This window comes from Ctenopharyngodon idella, chromosome 17, assembly GCF_019924925.1.
Source record: "Ctenopharyngodon idella isolate HZGC_01 chromosome 17, HZGC01, whole genome shotgun sequence".
Classification (NCBI taxonomy): Eukaryota; Metazoa; Chordata; class Actinopteri; order Cypriniformes; family Xenocyprididae; genus Ctenopharyngodon; species Ctenopharyngodon idella.
Window position 1 is genome coordinate 27,965,296 of NC_067236.1, and position 22,837 is coordinate 27,988,132.

The 22,837-nt window shown below is 37.4% G+C and overlaps 1 protein-coding gene across 4 annotated transcripts; it reads left to right on the forward strand.

The window, feature by feature from the left end:
* Nucleotides 1-142: 142 nt before the first annotated feature.
* Nucleotides 143-22,613, forward strand: wdhd1 (WD repeat and HMG-box DNA binding protein 1). Of its 4 annotated transcripts, none has more exons than XM_051868646.1 (26): nucleotides 143-281; nucleotides 1,033-1,149; nucleotides 1,274-1,385; nucleotides 1,558-1,709; nucleotides 3,221-3,332; nucleotides 4,087-4,137; nucleotides 4,366-4,461; nucleotides 4,672-4,764; nucleotides 4,999-5,105; nucleotides 6,277-6,430; nucleotides 9,138-9,345; nucleotides 9,441-9,613; nucleotides 10,892-11,076; nucleotides 12,250-12,491; nucleotides 12,878-13,015; nucleotides 13,776-13,932; nucleotides 14,045-14,159; nucleotides 14,571-14,702; nucleotides 14,964-15,166; nucleotides 16,811-16,956; nucleotides 17,214-17,270; nucleotides 17,564-17,595; nucleotides 17,694-17,861; nucleotides 18,959-19,098; nucleotides 21,153-21,288; nucleotides 22,066-22,613. In XM_051868646.1, the coding sequence occupies exons 2-26, from the start codon at nucleotides 1,073-1,075 to the stop codon at nucleotides 22,231-22,233; spliced, it is 3,354 nt and encodes a 1,117-aa protein (XP_051724606.1). In that variant the 5' UTR covers nucleotides 143-281; nucleotides 1,033-1,072; the 3' UTR covers nucleotides 22,234-22,613. The 4 variants fall into 4 exon arrangements, with proteins under 4 accessions (XP_051724606.1, XP_051724608.1, XP_051724609.1 ...); XM_051868648.1 differs by having other exon boundaries at nucleotides 146-281; nucleotides 1,036-1,149; XM_051868649.1 differs by lacking the exon at nucleotides 143-281 and adding an exon at nucleotides 310-468.
* Nucleotides 22,614-22,837: the final 224 nt, after the last annotated feature.

The following is a 22,837-nucleotide window of genomic DNA, read 5'->3' on the forward strand; positions in this document are numbered from 1 at the left end:
ACATGCACCTCAAGCATTGTAAAATAATATTAACTATGAAAAATTATCGTCTTATTTATTTATAACAATAAATAATTATTTAAAAATACTTTTAATGTAGAAAAAATGTATCGGGAACGTCACGATACGTCAGACTCGGGGTGGAGTCAATACTCTGATTCAGCCAATTACTTTTTGGAAAAGTTAACGGTCCGGCCCACTTTTAAACGTCACTGTTGTCAGCGCGGGAGATGTGAGCGAGTGTGGCGCTGAATACTGAGAATTACCGCCAAACTAAAGCTGTAAGTACTGCGTGTTTAAAACATTTATACAGCATATATCGATCGTATTGTTACTCGATTATATTTGTTTACTCGGACACGTGCATTCTTTCAGGATATTTTGTCTTTATTCCGCGGCTGTTGATCATTTTGCATGTGAAGTAGCTGTCTTGGTAGCACATTTGCACTTCTTTGTGCACCAAAGATGGTAATTGTCTAAACTTGAGATTAAAATGAACTTACTTTTAGTAAAGGCTGTTTATGTTTGCATCACAAGACGTCTGCTGTCTTGTCAAATGACATAATTTCTATTTCTATGATCAAAGACATTCTGTTTCTTGAGAGATCAAGTAGGGAAGTTAAATTAATGAAAACAATTTCACTTGTCACGAGTGCCAGTAGTTACAGATAATAGAAAAACAACAGTTAAATAAGTACATATTTGGTATTAGAAGTAAATTAGTATGCTGTAAGTATTAGTATTGTATATTACTACATTATTAGTATATCTGTGATAAAGCAAATTGTATATCAATATGTGCAAGTTACATTAGACTATAACACTTGATGCAGAGTAATATTGTATTGCAATAGCACTGAGGATAAATTAATTTATCTAATTAGTTTTCAAATTAAATTATGCATACTGTATATGAAATGCTTATATATATATATATATATATATATATATATATATATATAATATAATATAATATAATACTAGTAATGTAATGTAATATAATATAATACTAGTATATATTATTACACGCAGCAGACACTGCCCTGAATCTGATTGTCCTCCTGAGAGCATCATGCCGTGTGAAAGGAAGCCCATGCGTTACGGTCACTCAGAAGGCCACACTGATGTCTGCTTTGATGATGAGGGAAAGTAAGTGACATCTTTTGTAATCACTCAATTTCCACATTTGATTTCAGATTTAACAAATGGGAAATAATAAGATGCCTGTAATTGATGGTGACCATGTTATGTTTTGTTTCAAACACTTTCCCAGGTGTATTGTGACCTGTGGGAGTGATGGTGATGTCCGCATATGGGAAAGTCTAGATGACGATGATCCCAAGTCTATAAATGTCGGGGAGAAGGTGTATTCTGTAGCCTTGAAGGTAAGTTAACATTTGCTTTGGTGTGTGTTTTTTCACAGTCTATTATAAAAGCATGATTACATTAATAATGCTGCAGAGAGCGTTCTCGTAAAACACATGAAAATGATCAATTAAACTAAAATCCTTCTAATTTTACTGTTATTTAAATGTCAGTGTTTATTTTTCCCTACAGAATGGAAAGCTCGTTACAGCGGTTTCCAACAACACAGTTCAGATTCACACTTTCCCAGATGGAGATCCAGATGGCATACTCACTCGATTCACCACCAACGCAAACCACGTCACCTTCAACGCCAGCGGGTCAAGAGTGGCTGCAGGCTCAAGGTATGAGTTGCTTTCTTTCCTTTACATGCTACAATCCTGTTCTTAAACGGATAATTCACCCAAAAATAAAAATTCATCATTTACTCACATTCATGTTGTTCCAAACCCTATAAGACTTCAGTTCATCTTCAGAACACAAATGAAGATATTTTTAATGAAATCTGGGAGGTTTCTGTCCCTACATTGAAAGTCTCTTTACCCAAAACTCAGACGTTTCGAAACTTTCATAAAGAGATCATAAAAGAAATCCATATAAACATAAACAGAAGCTCAACTGTACTTAGTTGACAGGCTAGAGAACAAACCTCATTTGTTCTTGCGCATCAAGCAAGCATGCTTGAGCTTCTGTTTACCAAAATTAAATCTGTTCATCATATAAAGCGATTGTGTCTCTTCAGAAGACTTTGATTAAACTGCTCGATTCATATGGATTTTTCTTCGAAGGTCCCCTATGGGTTTGGAATAGGGCTGCCCTCAACTAAAGATTTTTCTGGTCGACTAGTAGTCGTCATCTCTGGACACGTTTCATGGATTACATAACCTGAGAGTATTTGTTTTCTATTTGAACTAGTTAATTTAAAAATTTTCGCTTTCTATAAGTATATTTTTGATGTCTCAAGTTCACAGAGAGAGATGGCAGAAAGCGCAAAAGTAGACTTTTCACAGATTCAAATGAGTATTTAAAGTGCAAGTGATCACACCGAGTGATAGCCCACATTTTCTAGGTTAACGTTAAAGTGAGCGGCCATGAAAAGTTGATACTACTTACATGTTTCAGATAATATAAGCCATATTTGAAGTCGATGAATGATAGGTCAGCATTTGGATGTCCTGTCCGATGTACTGTGGATTTTTTTTTTTTTTTTTTTTTTTTTCTGCGACCAATAAAATGTTCGTTGACTAAGCCTTTTCTCGTCGAATAACGGTTAGTCGACTCTTAGGGAGCAGCCCTAGTTTGGAATGACATAAGGGTGAGTAAATTAATTTTTTTGTTGTTGTTAAGTGATCATTTTTGGGTGAATTATCCCAAGACAGGTTTGTCTTATTTCATTTATATTTTTAGTTGCAGTTCTGTTTTAGTCAAAATTGGTGAAAATCTCATGGGTCATTTAATATTTTAATTCTCCCATCTTCATGCTTTTGATCAATGTCTATGTGGAGAAGAAACCACTTCGATTGTTTTATGATTAGTTGTATTTGGCTAAATGGCCATTTGCTGGATATATGGATTGTTTTATGTGGATGCATCACGGTTGAAGGCAGTGAGCATGTCACAGCATTGATTGAGCGGTTTTATCCCGCTGCCGATGCTTGAATATTGATGCACTGGCAGCTGAGCTCCAAACAGGTTATTTGATTTTTTTTTTTTTTTTCCTTCCTATAGAGGTCGGAAATGAGTTTTCATTTATTTCCCCACTTCAGATCAAAAGATCTACAGTGCCAATATGAGTCTCTGTTGAGCTGAAAATGGTGGAAGATGAAGGTGCTAATTTTGGCATTCTGTTTTCCAGCGACTTCCTGGTGAAGATAGTGGAGGTGGCGGACAGCAGTCAGCAGAAGACCCTACGTGGGCATGATGCTCCCGTCCTCAGTGTGGCTCTTGACCCTTCTGATGAGTTCCTTGTAAGTGTCATGGTGCTTTTTAATGGTCAACAGGTGTTATTTTTGAATGTGGCTAAATTAAGAATTGCTCGTGAATCAGTTCTCATTGTCATATTTGCTGCATACATTACCATTGGAAAGGATGGGGTCAGTAAGATTTAGATTATTTTGAAGACAGAAATTAATACTTTTATTCAGCAAGAATGCATTAAATTGATTAAAAAATAGTAAAGACATTAATGATATTACAAAAGTATTTCAAATAAACGTTTGTATTTCAAATAAATGTTGTTCTTTTGATCTTTCTATTCAAAGAATATAAAAAAATGTCACAGTTTCCACAAAATATTAAGCAGCACAACAGTTTTCAACATTTATAATAATAAGAAATGTTTCTTGAACACCAAATCAACATATTTGAATGATTTCTGAAGGATCATGTGACACTGAAGACTAGAGTAATGATGCTGAAAATTCAGCTTTGCCATCACAGGAATAAATTACATTTTCAAATATATAAAAATAGAAAGTTATTGTAAATAGTAATATTATATAGTAATATTATACAGTAATTCTGTTCATATCAAAATAAATGCAGCCTTGGTGAACATATGAGACACTTTCAAAAGCATTAAAAATCTCACCGACCGCAGTCTTTTGAACAGGTACTCTATATGTGCTGTTTGTGACATATGTTCTGATGAGTGTTTGTGTTTTAAAATTACTGTTGAGCCATGATTGTTAATTTTGCTGTGCTGATGTCACTTCCTGACAGGCTTCCTCCAGCTGTGATGGATCAGTCACTGTGTGGTCTATTGAGTCACAGGTATGAGGCCTTATCAGCTCTTCATACAACGAAAAGCATGTACAATGAGGTCCAAAAGTCATCAAGCACTAATAAAAAAGCTTCTGTATTGCATTTTTAAATTGTAACTTTTTTTATTACAAGTTATACTTTCACCATAACAATTAAATGGAAAATTCCCAGATTTTCAGTGTGATCTCAGACTTCTGGATCCCTCTGAAGCTAATGAAGCCCTGTTGTGTGTTTTAGACTCAAGTAGCTCAATGGAAAGTTCTCCAGAAGTCAAGTGACGTTAGCAATGCCAAGTCTCTCTGTAGACTTGCTTGGCAGCCTCGCTCTGGAAAGGTATTGAACATTTCATGTTAATTTAAGGCCTTTTACAGACTTCAAATTTTAATTAACATTTTCAGGTTTCTCTCTTTGGTGGCTTCATATGTAACTGCTTAATGAGCACATCAATCAATCTGTCAATCTTGTAAACAGCTCCTATCACCAGTTTCTTACAACAGTCGTGACATTAAGTTGAATATCTTTCATTGTTGTATGTACTTGTAGCTGCTTGCCGTACCGGTGGACTTGACCATTCAGCTGTATGACAAAAACACATGGACGCATGTTAGCACACTCTCTGATGACCTCATCACGCAGGTCAGTAGAAAACCATCCAGTAGTTTACAGTGGAACAGTTACTTATAAGAGGAATATTATTAGAAAAGGTCATTTGTAGGCGGTGGAAACCTTTATTAGCATTACAATTGTGCTTTAACCTTTCCCTTACTGTATCTCATGAGATATGTACTGTGTGGTTAAAGTTGTGTGTTATATTGCAGTGCATTTTAATGTTGTCATGAACAATTCTTTCTGATTCGTTCTCCTTCCCAGGTTGTTAATGTTGTGGTCTGGTCACCATGTGGGAAGTTTCTGGCTGCAGGAACAGTTGGCGGAAACCTGTTGATTTGGGATGTAGAGGCCAAACTGTGTATCGAGAGGTTATAGTCATATTTATCTTGATATTATTGATCATTTTGAATGTTGAAACCCAGTGTTGAGTTACATAATCAGATTACTTTTTTCAAGTAACTAGGAAAGCAATGCATTACTTTTAATTTTAGTTTTAAATGTACATGTTGAGAGAAATTGGGAGTAAGTGCAGAGGTGTTGTGTGCTCGATGTAAACATGATGGTTATTGTTGTAGACTGAATGTGAGCATGCATTTACTCAAACAGATTCAGTATTCCTCAAAATGAATAAAAACAGAGAAATGCCATCTCAGAATATTACGCAAATCTGCAGTAATTAAATGATAAATTGCACAAATATACTTTATGCATTTAATCTCACTTTATTAACCCATGTCTTTGCTGCTGACCTTTAATGATCCAGTACAACTATACAAATATGCATCTTATTCTTCTGTAATTGGCTTGTGAATTTGCATTTCCTTCAGCCTGAGGCTTAAACGGTTAGTTCACCCAAAAATGAAAATTCAGACATTAATTACTCACCCTTGTATCGTTCTAAACCCATAAAATAAAATCCGATGGCTCAGTGAGGCCTCCATTGTCAGCAAGATAATTAACACTTTCAAATGCCCAGAAAGCTACTAAAGACGTATTTAAAACAGTTCATGTGACTACAGTGGTTCAACCTTAATGTTATGAAGCGACGAGAATACTTTTTGTGCACCAAAAAAACAGAATAACGACTTTATTCAACAATATCTAGTGATGAGCGATTTCAAAACACTGCTTCATGAAGCTTCGAAGCTTTACGAATCTTTTGTTTCGAATCAGTGGTTCAGAGCATGTGTCACACTGCCAAAGTCATGTGATTTTAGTAAACGAGGCTTCATTACGTCATAAGTGTTTCGAAACGTTTCGAAACTTCAATGGTTCACGTGACTTTGGCAGTTTGATACATGCATTACATGCAATGCATTACTTTATATAAAAGTAACTAAGTAGCGCAGTTAGTTACTTTTAAGGGAGTAACGCAATATTTTAACGCATTAATTACTTTTAAAAGTAACTTTCCCCAACACTGTTGAAACATGACAGAGTTGTATTGACCTTATTGCTCAAATACAACAAATATTGTGTACAGTTGTATAAAGGATGGTTCTAGTGGTGATGGTGTTTGTTGATCTCATACCATTGCAGACAGAAACATGAGAAAGGGTTCACTGTTTGTGGGATGGCGTGGCATCCCTCAGGGGGCCGGATCGCTTACACTGACACAGAGGGCTGCCTCGGGCTCCTGGAAGGCGTGTCGTCCTCGTCGCCGTCCTCTTCCTCTGCTATCCAGAACACCAAGGTCAGTTGTACCCTCAGGCCCTCGCCTTTTTCTTCCCGAACATACTGCACCAGAAATAGCATGACCAACGTAAAGTCATGATGAATGTGTAAGGATCTTTAGGTGACCTTAAGAAGTGGCTATATCTGCTGAAGGATTTAAAAAAAAATAAAAAATACTAACATTATTCTGTATATTCGTTAATAATAATAACATTTTAAAATGGTAACATTACAGTAAGGTCTCATTTGTTAACATTAGTTAATGCATTAACTAACATGATGATTTAACAATGAATAAACTATTTTAACATTAAAACTATTTTAATTTATTAATCTGTTAATGTTTAATAAAAAAAATTCAGTTACATTTTATTATAAGGTGTCTGTCTTGCAGTGTAATACATTTAAGTACTGAATAATAATATTTAACTGCATGTACTTTCTATAGGGTTAGGATTTAGTTTAGGGTTAGTTTCATGTAATTAATGTGCACAATTTATAGTCATTTCTACAGTAACTACATGTAACTTGAAACAAGGACATTGTAAAATAGTGTTACCAAACGTTCATGTTGGTTCACAGTGCATTAACTAATGTTAGTCAATAATTTTATCCCTTAAAACTCATCTTTGATAATCAAAATGATATATTTAAATGTTTTTTTCCTGTCAAAATATTTTGTTTATGTAAAATAGCTTGAATGTAACTCTACACCCTTGCTTCATTTAGTATTCTCTGAACCATGAATATGCAAATTACTCCCAGCATTCACTCAATCTCACAAGCTCATAATACCTGATCCACTCAGTCAACTGTAGTAAATGCTACACAATCGCAAGTGGAAATACTGGTTTAATTCAGCCATATATGCTTGGAAAATAAACTGATTCAGAAGAAAAATTAATTATACATGGAGGCCCGGTTCTGCAGGACCCTCAAACGAAAGCAAGAGCACCCTCAGTTCATACTGTAATAATATCATATTGGGTAAACACTCCAGTACGTATTTGTGTTTGAGCTCTGGAGAACGTCAAATGTTTCTATTTATAATGTGTTTTTGCAGCAGTAAGCAATTTAGCCAATCACAGACATGTTTGTTGATCTCTTGAATGTAGTGACCAATCAGGGATGTTTAATTTAGTCAGAATCCGCTCACCGGTCAAAACGCCAGAGTTTTTGTTCAGTTCTGCACACTCACAAATGTAAATAAGAGATATTCATTGTGCAGTGTAGACAACCTTATTGATTATAACGAAACTTTGTGAGATCACAAACTGAGATGGGTGACAGCTTTTCGTGATTATAAAGGGAGAAATGGTAATTGATATGATTTAGCCTTTGGCTTGACTACTTTATCAAACAACTAATAATGTGTTGCTAATGTTACACAAACCATGTTCCTGTTAGCCATCTCACTCAGTTGACAGCTTCCTTCTAAAAATCAGTATCCTTAGAAATAATTATAGGAAAAGCTCCACCCTGCATGAGTTCCTTGTCTCGGTGCTCTTTGGGTGCAAGGGATAGTTCAACTCGTGAAAATAATGATAGTCCAAGGCACTCAAATCTTATTGAAAACGTTTTAAAAAGCCTTTAAAGGTGCAATATGTAATATTTTCTGTCCGCTAGAGGTCGCTAGAGGCCTATTCAAAACGAAGGCGTAGCTTGATGACGCCAAGTTTGAGCGCAGAATCTTGGGACATGTGGTCTTCACCTCAACGGACGGTGGAATAGAATTGGGATAGGACTCGGGAAGAAATCATGTTCATGGATGCGATTATTAACGTTATTGTAGTATGAAGCAGAGCAGGACCGAGTGTTGTGGGAGCTGAACGAGGCCGCTGGAGCGATTGCGCAACACGCCGCGAGCAGCAGAACTTTTATTATACCGCCGGCGCCGCTTCTGCTTTTCTGGTCATGAGTATGAGGTAACGCAGCTCTGTTTATCATATTAGATATATTTGAGAGTGTTGAAAATTATGTTATAAAGTTACTCTGTGCGTTCACTCGGCGGCTGCTGTGAGACTTGATGGACACTTGGATTACTGTTACTAAAAATAAAGCTGCATCTGATTATGCTATGTTAGCTACTTCACAAAATTGTTTTTCTCTGAGGCATTGTAAAGCATGGTACTTGCAAAAAATCAAGAAAATTAGATTTAAACAATAAGACTAAACGTGTTGAGCTATATAACAATAATTAGTTTTCTGTCTATAAATATATCAAAAGAGTTGTTTCCTTGTCTATTAAAACATGTAAATATTAAAGCGTCTTTGGTGTTTCCATGGTTTCTACAAAATAAAACCGGAAACCGAGGGTAACGCGGGCATGATGCAATTGACAGGCGACTGCTCACACGCCCCAGAGCCTTGGTTAAAATTGCAATTTTCTCACGATTTATAAATAGTTGCAAACATTTGGGATATTGTAAGTACTCAACTGAACAATATTCATAACACTGGCCTAATGGTTTTTGGATATTTTACTGCAAAATTCTTACATATTGCACCTTTAATTCATCATGGCTATAAGTTAAAAACAGGTGACAGGTGCACACCTACGCGTTGCAGCTATTTTGCCTTCGTCAGGGTGTGAGTAACAAACACAATCGGAGTTCATTTTGAGCAGCAATTAATTAGTCTAATAACAATGTCCTGGTCATGCTACACAGGACAACTGTTCCTTTATGTAAATGAATGTACCATGTTTATTTTCTGCTGATGTTTAGGCCACTGCAGCTAAAGAAACAAATGATTATGATGACCTGTTTGATGAGGATGATGACCGGATGCTGGACGAGGGCAGGAGTGACTCGCGGTCTCCAGTGAAGAAACCCATCATGGATGATGATGATGACGACGATGATGACCTCATGCCCGCCACGGGCAGACTGCGGAACAGAGGATCCTTCTTGGATGACGATGACAATTCTCAAGGTATGAGACATCACCGCAAAAAAAATATATTGTAGGACGTTACAGTAAAGTAGTAAAGCACTTTAATTAAGGTTCAGATGTTTTGGTCTCTCAAGATCCAGGCTCTGTAAAACTGGATGGACTTCCAGAGGAGGATGGCAGCAGTGCTGTTCATCCTGCTGTGGCCCCTGCAGTGTCCCGTCCTGTATACGAGGGTCCCATGCCCACACAACCCCAAAGAGCTTTCCAGCCAGGATCTACCCCGGTGCACCTCATGCATCGCTTTATGGTGAGGAGAAATCATACCTGTTGTCAACTCACGTAGAGAGTGATTGATACTGTTTTGTGACCATGTCAATTATTTCCTGATCAGCAGATCATTGATTTACAGAGTAAGTTTTTCATTAATCATTATTAGATTACAACTAGGGTTTCCAAATTTCCAAGAACCATGAATTCGATATGACGCGTGTATTTTGATTCCGTTTATTGATTCCTGTGTTTGCATTTTTAATGTGATTTTAAACTATTCAAGTGTAAAGATGCAAAAGAGAACTCAATTCAGCACTCGCGAGCTGTTTTCAGTGCTGCCCACACATCCAATGCATGTGCACAGTTAGCTGCCTCTCATATAGTGTGCGAATACTGAAATGGTTTCGCTTCCATGTCTTCTTGCTCTTGAACGGACAAATACACGCGATTTGTCAAAATATCCTCATAAACTGTTGGTTTTGTCTTAAGTAAATATAAACAGTTGAGAAAGAAAACGCATGTGTATCAGTATATTGGATCTGTGCATTAGGTCTTAAAGTGACAGCAGCCTAATAAACCTGCTTCCTGCTGTCTCATTAATTTTAATCCAAAGAACAAAAGAAAATGAATATCACTCACTAATCTTGACTGGATAACTTTTGTAACTTTAAGGATTAATCTATATTTTATTTCAAAGAAAATTATGCAGTGTTATTTTACATTTGATTTTAAGTTCTGTACCTGAAATTTGTTCAGTTGTATTTATTTGTTTGTTCTTATTTTATTGCTGACTCTTTAATTCTTTTTTTAATTCTATTTTTGTTAACATTTTTTTTATTTTTTTTTTTATTTTTTTTTTCCCCCTCCATGGTATTCAGCTGCAACAGAATGTTTTGCAAAAAGACACCGAATAAATATGTTTGACTTCATTTTTTTTTTTTTTTTTTTTTTTTAGCTTATTGGAATTGAAACTGGGAATCACTAGAATTCAAGCAATACCATAACTACAACATCATAAACATAAAATATGCATTACATATATTTTATAATAATTTATTAGATTGAAAACACAATTATTTGCAAATAATAAGAACAGTACAACCACTGGAAGTGATTGATATGTAATATAATAAAATTAGCTATTATTTTATTAATACATTCTATCTATGATTTAAAATAAGACCTATTGCTATTTTCTGTGTACTGAATATTTTTTAAATTTGATTTAACAGTAAATCAAATGTAGTGACAGTAAATATTTGTGTCTTTATTAAATATGAGAAAGTCTTTTAAAGTTCCCCATGTTCCTTCTCAGATGTGGAACTCCGTGGGCATCATCCGTGGCTATAATGATGATCAGGACAACGCCATTGATGTGGAATTTCACGATACTGCGGTCCATCATGCCATGCATCTCACCAACACCTTGGGCCACACCATGGCTGATCTATCCCAGGAGGCCGTGCTGCTGGCCTGTGAGGGAACTGATGAGCTTGCCAGGTACAAGATCTTAGTAGTAATAATTTACTTCATTTCTTTGAGTCAGTTATAATTTTTTAATTTCTTTAGTTTAGAGATTTGCTGAATTGAATTTAGAGATTTTTTTGTTGTTGTTGTTGAACAGGGCTGCTATACAGTAAGTTAGATTTAAAATCAGCAGTAGTTGGTGTGAACCTTGCTCTGTAGTCCTGTCTCCCCTTTGTCCTCAATTGCTTGCCCTTGTTTGTGAAGCAAATTTGCACTTTGCCTCCATTTTTATTTGCAGAACTACTAATCTGGTAGAAATCTGGTAGTAAATTATATGTCTGTGAATTTATGGATGCTAACTACTGCCCATCTGTGAAATGCACTGTTTTTAAATAAATAACTGTAAGTATAAATTATTATTTGTTACTGGGAATAAGCTTTTCTGTGCAAAATGGGTTACACATTATTTTAAGGTGTCCTTGTCAGTGTAATTATACATTTAAGTACTGAGTAATGTTAATTACCTCTTTCCCCACCATTGACGGAATTTTCGGGCAATCCATGTTTTCACTGTTATACAGTAGGGGGCGCTATTACACATCTTCTGAAAGAGTAGAGAATCTCTGGATCAAAACACAGGTAAAAAGGAAGCAGAAAAAAGCGATGGAAGCATTGCTTATGCGCATGCAAATAGCATGATCATCAAACATTCGACGGCATATAAATCAAAACTACAACAAAATATTCTGGGGACCCTGAAATTTTTGTGAAAATTATTAAAAATACTGATGCTGGCTGGCAACTTGTAAAAGGGGGAAAAAAAAAAAAAAAAAAATGCTGGTGGGGAAAGAGTTAAGGCCGTGTACTTACTATAACGGTAGGGTTGCATGTAATTATGCATGTTTTACTGTTATTATTACATTTAGTACATGTAACGTATGTAACAAGGACACTAAGATAAAGTGGAAAATGTAACAATGACACATGTTGTAACGTAATCATACCTGAAATATATTTACATAGAATATGAAAACTGACATAAATTAGAAAGTAAACACTTTGGTATAAAGAACAGGTAACATCATAAATGTCAACAAATAGTGCATCATAAATATGTTACTAGAAAATGTTTATGCTGCATCTTTTGTTTCCCTTCATGAAAGTCTCATTTTCCCGATATTTGTCTGTCTCTCTCTCTCTCCACAGTAAGATCCAGTGTTTGCATTTCTCGTGCTGGGACACTCATAAGGACTGGATGGTGGATCTACCTAAAGGAGAGGACGCACGTGCCTTGTGTTTGGGTCAGGGCTGGGCGGCAGTGGCCACCAGTGCTCTGATGGTCAGACTGTTCTCCATCGGTGGTGTGCAGAAGGAGATCTTCAGCCTGCCTGGAGCTGTGGTCTGCATGGCAGGACATGGAGAGCAGCTCCTCATAGTGTATCACAGAGGTACTGATGCATGTCACCTTACTTCTGGATACAAGCACTGGTTTCAGGGCAATGTACCCTTGTCCTGAATAACCAGAAGCCTTAAATACATAAAATAAATGTTCATAAACACATATATGCTAGTGCTTGTTGTTATTTATGTCTGAATTGCACACATGCTTTGGCTTTGAATTGGTTCCTTTTAATGGAGAGAGTTGCTCAAAAACTTACGTACTTGTGAAATCTGCAAATCTTTTGAGCAATGACTCAAATGGAATAAATCCTTTCTTGCAACCATTAAAACTGAAAATCTGAATTAGAAGAATTGATTCTCCAAAATGAATCCGACTTTGCTTGTGCTTTGTGTCTGCAAATTGGTGGAGCTTGATTGTCATGTATGCCGTCAGGTACTGGGTTTGATGGAGACCAGGCCCTTGGTGTACAGCTGCTCCATCTCGGGCGGAAGAGAAGGCAGGTCATCCACGGAGAACCGTTGCCTCTCTCACGGAAGTCCTACCTGGCATGGATGGGCTTCACTGCTGAGGGTGAGTCACCTCCTCTGGCGAGCAGGCGTTACACACACACACACTGTATTCTCTTCCTGTTGTTTGATTTTTAAGGAAATGGGAAATGAAAAAAAATTAAAACCGCCTCAAGAATTTTTATGTAATTTCCTGGTAGTTGTCTCATGTTATGTACAATACCATTCAAAAGGTTGGGGTCAGTAACAAATTCTTTGAATTCAGGAAGGATGTATTAAATTGATCAAAAGTACTAGCAAAGACATTTATAATGTTAGAAAAATAAATGCTGTTCTTTAAAACTTTATATTCATCAAAGAATCATGATTTCTCTCATGAAGCAGCACAACTGTTTTCAACATTAAGGAAAATATAATTGAAATAAATGATTCTTGTCCACCAAATCAGCATATTAGAATGATTTCTGAAGCATCATGTGACACTGAAGACTGGAGTAATGGTTGTAGCTTTACAGTCACAGGAATAAATTAAATATTAAAATATTATAATAAAATTTCACAATTTTATTGTTTTTACTGCATTTATTTTTGATCAAATAAATGCAGCCTTGGTGAGACTTTTTAAAAAAAATCTTACAACCCCAAACTTTAGGGTAGTGTATGCATACAGATAGTCTCAATCAAAGCTAATAGACATTGTCTAAACCACAAAACTGTTGTTGTTGTTTTATTTTTTATGAATTGGGGCCTGAGATTTCTTTAGTCTACCTTCTTTTCCTATTTGAGTATGACAGATGAAGTTGCATGATAATTACTCTTTGCAGGAACCCCGTGCTGTATTGACTCCGAGGGTGTTGTACGTATGCTGAACCGGACCCTGGGGAACACATGGACTCCTGTCTGCAACACCAGAGACACCTGCAAGAGCAAATCAGACCATTATTGGGTTGTTGGGGTTTATGAGAATCCACAGCAGCTCAGGTGTGTCATTTCCTTTTATTCACAATTGTCAGATCTGTGACCCACTGTGTCCATAAATAGGAAATTTCCAAGCAGCCAGTGAAACTGGGAATCCTCCCCATCTCTCTCTCAGGTGTATCCCATGTAAAGGATCACGTTTCCCACCCACCCTACCCCGCCCTGCTGTGGCCGTCCTGCCCTTTAACCTGCCTTATTGCCAGACCACCACAGAGAAAGGCCAAATGGAGGTATGGCCTAAAATCCATCCTGGAGTCTTGTCAAAGTCATTTAAACTATAGTATCATGTAGGGATGTGCGCTTTTTGCCTATTGCCTATTTGATTTCTCGATTAATGTTTATTTATTTATTTATATATTTTAAATTGTTGGTCTATATAGACATGGTCAGAATGATGTCTTTGCAGTGTGTCTTGCTGTTTTTTGCACCAGCATGCATAGTTTCATTCTGTTATTTTATTTTATTTTTTATTTTATTTTATTATTTTATTATTTTGTTGACCTGGACTGAAGGTCAGTTGTGGCCATCCCTATCTTGCAGGTGCATTGCTTGTTTGTTTTGTCATCAGATGACACTTGATGTGGATCCTGAAATATACAATATGTTCTTTTTTTAATTGTGTATTTATGTTTGTTTTGTAGGAGCAGTACTGGCGGTCCATGCTCTTTCATAACCACTATGGCTTTCTGTCATCCAATGGTTATGAAATTGACAGCGAGGGTCAATCTCAGGCTGAGAAGGAGCAGCAGGAACTGCTAATGAAGATGTTCGCTGTAAGTCATTCACGTGACCAGAACAGGAAGTTAAAGCCTGGTTAAATTCAATCGCATATGCCTGGATTGAATTTCACTGTCTGATTTCTGTAAAACAATTCTGGAATGTCATAAATCAGATCTCTGCTTTGACGTGTGTATGCCATATTTTCAGGCGTAGCTTGCACATTTGATCAGATTTGTTTTTATCTGAACTGTCCTTCCAGACATCTCACCATGTTTTATGCTGATTGTTGTTTGTTTGTGTGTGTGCCTGGGCAGCTGTCGTGTAAACTGGAGCGAGAGTTCCGGTGTGTGGAGCTGGCTGAGCTCATGACTCACAGCGTTGTGACGCTCGCCATCCGTTACGCATCTCGTTCCAGACGCATGGCCCTGGCACAGAGACTCAGTGAACTCGCCCTGGAAAAGGCCAATCAGCTGCAGGAGGAGGAGGAGCAGGAAGAAGATGAGATGGCCTATCAGAGGTTAGCATGGAACTCTGTGTAACATTTATAGTTATTATATTTATATTAATTCAAATTCTTTCAGTGCCGCTGCTGGAAATTTGATGTCTAAAGAGTTGTTGGATTGAAGTTTCTTAGAAACAACTAACTAGTGTTTCTTCCTGTTTTAAGCAGGAAAAGCTTATGAACTGTGGGATCAGTGTTATGCCTTTTGTCTTATTGATTCTCTCCTAAAGTTCGTAAAACCTAGAAACAACCTAGGAATATTTTGTCTGTTTTTTGGTCTAGAAAGGTCATAAGTTTTAAAAAGCTCATAAATTTCAATAGTGAATACTGTTTTGTAGTTATGCTCAGCTTTAAAGTCGGCATGAAACAGAAGTTGCGATAGTCTTTTCTTCCCTGTGACGTATATCCGAATGAAATGGCTTCTTGAACAAGAAAAAATGTAAGGCGGGGCTTGATTTTGTCTATGGAGAATTGATTGGATCTATTGCGGTGACCTCGTGATTGACAGATTGTCCCGCCTTTGTGCTAGTAAACACGTCATCCGAGAAGAGATGTATTGTTCATCATTAATCAGTTATCATTTATAATGAATAGTGCATATTCAGGGGTGCACATAAGTGGAACACAGGTACGCTTGCGCAGTAAAAATAAACAATGCGCACCAGAAACATGGAGGGAAGCGCTTTTGAGTACCGGTTCACAGGGACACGTTTATTTACTGGAGTAAGATTTTTCTCCATCTCTGGTAAGATAGCAATCATGATGATAAGTGTGTTCTTTATTAGGTGTGCAACGGATTGCAGTTAATCCATGATCCATGGATTAATCCATGGATCCAAGGTCCAACGGTTTGGCACGCATGTGATTCGTGGATTAACTGCTAAATTTAACCATCATAGAGTGAAAGTTTATCATTTGGACGTGTTTTGTCTCGCCAATTAACACATTCAAACAATTTTAAAAGCGGAAGAAGAGGCGAAAATCGGGACTCGTGAGCTGTACGCACAGCCTCATACCCCTGAAACGCAGAGAGAGAGAGAGAGCGAACAATGAATTAATTCCTCTGTCGTGTTTACTTGCGCTTGAACGGACAGATACACAAAATTGTCAAAATACCTGTCTCGGCAAGTATTCTCTCGGTTATGTCATAAGTGAACAGTTGAGAAAGAAACTGGATGTGGGTCAGTTATTCCGTCCGTGCTTAAAGTGACAGCAACCTTATATTCTTGCTGTTGTCTGTCATTAATGTTAGTAAAATAAATTTTATTTTAAAAAATCATCTACCATGTTTGAGAGATAAGAAGATAAAGGAGAGCAGTCAGGAGGAAAGTGATGAGGAGAGCTTTCATGATAAGTGTATTGTGTAAATTGTGGGTACCACAATTCTACCACAATATCTCCAGGTGCTCCCTTGAGAACTAGACCAAAAAAGTTATGTGCACCCCTGTGCATATTCCATAATAAGATATTTTGGGATAAGAATTGTCAATTTTGATTTCATGGTGACTTTAAAATGTGTTATCTGCATTGTGAGTGCAATGTCTTTTAAAATTCAATAGTCATAGTAGGAATTGACCAAAAGTTGCGGTATCTCCGAATTGAATAACTTAAAAATAGTTGAAAATTGTGATGTCAAATATTTTGTTTCTGTATGTTTAGCCACACCAGTAGAGAATATAGAGGATCCAATCAGATGAGCAGCAGACAAGCACAGGTTGAGAATGGCTGTGAGGAGGAGGAAGAGGAGGAAGAATATCCACAGGAAGAGCAAATGGATGCAGAGGAATCAGAGACCAGGAAACCACGTAAATATGCTGTTTTTTTTTCTCCATAGATGTATCTGAAAAGTATAGTATATTGAAGTATATTAAACCAAATGCCCTATGCATTTCAGTTGTACATTTCTTGATCTCTGAAATCAAGGCTTTCTTGGTTGTGCACACTACTTGTTTCAGCAAGAGTCTCAAATATTGCAGTAGACAGCTTTATGATTAAGTAATGCATTTTGTTAATTGAATTTGATTTCATTGGTTTTTGATTTGAACATATTTTGAATTGCCAGGTTTGAATCCATTCAAAAAAGGAGGAAAATCACCTGAAAGGCCCTCTCCCAAACCGGGTGAGTAGAGTATTAGAACCATTTCAATAAAATGAGATTTTGATTAATCAAATAAATATATAAAAATTTTAAAAACTGAGCATGTATAAACTGAAAATAACGTGTTGAATTTGGCAGTTGATAATGAAGAAATAAAATTAGCATAATGATTAGAATCAAATTGCAGCTTTTTCTACATGATTTCTTTCTTTCAAATTGATTTAACAATTTTTCAAATACCTTTTGAGTGGCACAAATGGGCCGCCATGAGAGATGAGTGTCTGGTGACTAAAAAATGTTCTTGTGTATCACAGTGAGCAGAGAACAACGTGTGAACCCTTTCAAGGTAAGACTTGCACATTGTTAGTGAAATTAAGCAAGCTTTACTTGATATGCATGTTTACATTTACAAAGTATATAAAAAATATACATTTAAACTTGCAGGTGTCCGGTGCAGGAAAGTCCTTAAGTTCTCCAGCTGGTCAGCCCAGAACGACTAATGTTTTGGACAGCATGACGATGTCCAGCAGAAAACCTGCAACTCTCAGCGGAACATCAAAACAGGGCAAAGGACCAGTCCTGAAGCCCCTGGCACCCAAACCCAAGTCCAAGGTACAGTGTGTTGCTCAAATACAAATGTTCTCCATCCCTGTGGGGTCACACAACCTGTCTGACCCCATAAAACTCACTCTCAGCTCTGTCTGTAAGGGATGACCTGGTTATCTTTTTTTCTAAGAACGTTTAGTTCCAATAGTAGAACGTTTATTAGAGTGAAATGTCAGAGGTGTTTCTACTGGATTATAAGCAGCATTATGATTTTTAGTCCAATGTACTGGACACAAAATCCCATCTTGTACGTAACTGATCTTTAGATAAGCCACAGTGCTCAATTCTGATTTATTGCTCAGATGCGAGAAATAAATATTTTTAAATGTGGCCAGCCAGTATAAAAATTGTTAAATGTGACGATACCACACAGGTATAATATATCTGTCTATCAGTGGATATATTAGGGATCCGCTGATAGACGTCTGCTTTCAAACGCTCCCATGTGTATCTGTGTAAGCGCTCGATGAAGAGCTTCCAAGATGTCTATTTACAACATGTTTTTGAAGCGCTGATCATTGTAGCCAATCACAGACTTACTGTATCTGTTGAGCACATGAACACAATGGCCAATCAGAGATGTTTAAGAATCCGCTCAACAGCGCTCAAAATGTTGAGGGGAAATGCTGGTATCGTCACATTTTCTTTTTCTTTTTTTTTCTTTTTTTAACTTTGGTACCGAAGTTGGTACTTTTGACAACCATACATATGAGTATAACATCTCACTGTCCCTCCACTGACTAACTTCGCTACCGTCTTTCATACTCACTGAGTGACCAAAGAACTATTTGTATGTAAAATCTTTGGAGTGTCTCCCATTAGCGAAGAATTATGACAAATGTTGATCTAGAGTACCGTAAAAGTTGCGTGAATTCCGATATGACTGAGGTCGCATTACAAAACCTCAGACCCATATCTGATTTAGGACCATATATGGAAGTGTCCCAAATCAGAACCTAAAGGATCATATTTCATGTGGTTTTTGCTGTTCACACTGTTATGGAAAAAACAGATCTGAGTTTCATATGAGCGCAAAATTGTCTTTGGGCCACTTTTCCCTGTGGTCTGAATATAGCCTTATTTTGCTGGTTCCTTTATTTCAGACCCAGGCCACGCTACTGCAGATGAGTGCCTCTAAAGGAAACAGTAAGAAACAGGAAGACAGCCAAACAGGAGCAGAGAAAGTGAAACCAGCTCCTGCAGCTACACCTCCAGTATCAGCGGAAAATATTGAAAACAGAAAGTAAGAGACCGCAACACCTTTTAATTGTAAAATTTTATTTTTTTTATTTTATTTTATTTATTTTTTACATTTTTGAAAGTGAAAGTATTCCATGTCAGCTGTGCCAAAGTGTCTATAAATGATCAAATTTAGAGAAGCACAATATAAAAGTTTGTATGATTGCTTGTATAATTAACTTTATGGCTGTTAATATGAGAGGGCAAAGTCACACTTTAGATTAGGGCTCAATTCTCACTATTAACTCCGACTTTTTGCCTCAAACTCTTAATTTCTATTTATTAATAGTTAGTAAGGTAGTTGTTACGTTTAGGTATTGGGTAGAATTAAGGGATATAGAATATGGTCATGCAGAATAAGGCATTAATATGTGCTTTATAAGTACTAATAAACAGCCAATATCCTAGTAATATGCAAGCTAATAAGCAACTAGTTAATAGTGAGACCTGGACTCTTAACTAAAGTGTTAACGAGAGCAATGGTGTAAATCTATTTGTTTTTAAAGACGAAAGGTGTCTGAAACTCTTGTGACGGTCTAAAATATTACATGTCTAAGTGAAATCCTGTGTAGTATAAAACATAAGAACTGTAAAGGGTTAGTTCACCCAAAAATGAAAATTCTGTCATTAATTACTCACCCTCATGTTGTTTCACACCCGTAAGACCTTCGTTCATCTTCAGAACACAAATTACATTGCCAGCAAGACAATTAATACTTTCAAGGCCCAGAAAGCTACTAAAGACATATTTAAAACAGTTCGTGTGACTACAGTGGTTCAACCTTAATGTTATGAAGGGATGGGAATACTTTTTGTGCGCCAAAAAACCCCCAAAATAACAACTTTATGACATCTAGTGATGGGCGATTTCAAAACACTGCTTCACGAAGAAAACTGGTCATGCTGAATGATGTTACAGGCAGCATAACGTTCTCCACGGCTTCTCCAGACCCTTTCACGTCTGTCACCTGTGCTCAGGGTGAACCTGCTCTCATCTGAAAAGCACAGGGTGCCAGTGGCAGACCTGCCAATTCTGGTGTTCAATGGCAAATGCCAGTCGAGCTCTACGGTGCCGGGCAGTGAGCACAGGGCCCACTAGAGGACGTCGGGCCCTCAGGCCACCCTCATGAAGTCTGTTCCTGATCGTTTGGTCAGAGACATTCACACCAGTGGGCTGCTGGAGGTCATTTTGTAGGACTCTGGCAGTGCTCATCCTGTTCCTCCTTGCACAAAGGAGCAGACACCGGTCCTGCTGATGGGTTAAGGACCTTCTACAGCCCTGTCCAGCTCTCCTAGAGTAACTGCCTGTCGCCTGAAATCTCCTCCATGCTCTTGAGACTGCGCTGGGAGACACAGCAAACCTTCTGGCAATAGCACGTATTGATGTGCCATCCTGGAGGAGTTGGACTGCCTGTGCAACCTCTGTAGGGCCCAGGTATCGCCTCATGCTACCAGTAGTGACACTGACCCTAGCCAAATGCAAAACTAGTGAAAAACAGTCAGAAAAGATGAGTAGGGAAAAAAATGTCAGTGGCCTCCACCTGTAAAACCATTCCTGTTTTGGGGGTCGTCTCATTGTTGCCCATCTAGTGCACCTGTTGTTAATTTCATTAACTCCAAAGCAGCTGAAACTGATTAACAAGCCTCTCTGATACTTAACTGACCAGATCAATATCCCAGGAGTTTAACTGACTTGATGCTATTCTCTGATTAAAAAGTCTTCCTTTATTTTATTTTATTTTTTTATTTATTTTTTTGAGCAGTGTATATTCACATCCCGCAATTACTAAAATGAAATTATAGCAAGTCATATGTCAGTATTACTTATAATAAGCATTTGTTTTTGTTTCTTTATTTTTTTTAATTAACAAAATCAATTCAAATTGTTATCTGATGTCAATAATCTAGTCTTTGGCTCCTTGTTTTAGCTGACACCAGTGTGATCACACATGTTGTGCTTCTTTCATCAAGTAATAGATGACTGATTAAGGAACTGTCAATCTTTTAGTGCTTTGTTTACAGTCTTTTTTTTCTGTAACCACAATTTACTTCCTTTAGACCAAAAACTGGCTTTCAACTGTGGCTTGAGGAGAATAGGAAGAGCATTCTCGCAGACAATCCTGACTTTGAGGAAATGGATGTTATCAAGGAAGGCATGGGGCGTTTCCGCACTCTCTCAGCAGAGGAAAGACTGGTAAGGCATTTCATGCTCATCAGAGGATTTCTTAAGTAAATTCTTCAGCCTATTAATAAATCCAGGAAGGTTACGTGGGAACTTCCTTGTTTCGGTTTTATTGCATGTGTACTCGTTATGTAACAGATTTCATTCATGCACTCGTGTTCAACTTCCTCCAGTGTTTTTTTTTTTTTTTTTATGCTCCCAAAGCTCTAACCCAATTTATCCATGACAACACTGTTCATTAGCAAGTATCCTCCTGTTTTCTGATCTCCACTTACCTGTGTATGTGTGTGGGCTTTGCAAACACTCATGCTTTCCGTCTGTATGAACAATCTGTTCGTGACCTCGCACCCACAGGGCCACTCAGTGCAGGGCAGAATGACTCTTCACACACTCCAGCCTGGAGGGGGAATGGTTAGGATGCCTGTTGCTCTGGAAACCCAGGCTGGGGGTGTGTGCCACACTCATTGATCTTATGTTAATGACATGGGGGTGGTATCAGGCGGTGAAAGAGCGAGTTACAATGATGAATGGCGTGCGTTGGGAGGGGGGAACGTGCAGAAAGGGTCCCGGTGCTCATATGTGAAATGGGTCCGGTGACTCATCACGGTCGCTTGTAAATGTTCGCTGCCTTTGTTTACACCAACCGTGAACAAATGTGTCTGGGTTGGCGGTCAATTTTAATTACAATCTCAGATTCTTATTTGAATGATGCAGTTTATTGCTCGCATAATATTGCATACATGAATGCTTGTATATAAAAATAGTGTGTCATCTGTATCTTTCATTCAGAACTGGACGGAGAGAGCAAAGGGCGACTCGGACCCCAAGAAAAGAAAACGTGAAGATGAAGCAGGACAAGTTGATGAACATATGGAGTCAGATGAGGGCAGTGCCAAAAAGAAAAAGCCACTGGATACTTCTGCTAAACTTGCTGCATTTGCATTTAACAAAGAATAGTGCTTTAATACTTATATATTTTTATATTTTATTTTAATATTGATTGGGGGGAAAAACTTTTAAAAGTAGTTTTTCATTGCTTACTGTAATTCTCTGTCCTCTCATTTTGTTAAATAGATTCGCTGCTCATTTGTGTTCCACTTGTTCTCCATAAATTTTCTCAAGTTCGAGCTCTTTTGAAAGCAGAACGTGTCTCTCTTCATTTGCATTTGAAATGAAGCAAAGGCTCTTTGTTAAACAATTTGCAAGATGGTTGATAACAAGGTCTCTTTGAATCTGGTGATATTCCCTCCTCCTTAATTTTGTCTACTTTGTACATATGTTTTTGTGATATTTTCTACTGTATGTAAAACAATCATAATAAAAGCTAAAATACTGAATTTTGAGTTGTGCAGTATTTTCTGTATTCTAAAGGTTATCTTGGCAAATCTGCAAGTTGAAAGTACATAATGTTGCTTGCACACCGGTGATGTAATGAAGGGCATCCTTCAGATGTGAAGTGAACGGTTTTCTGATGTTCATCTGAGGTCACTGAACTTTGATTTTGCAACCAGCCTGACATGAAATGAAACTGATATGAACTGACAAGTTACCAGCGCTACAC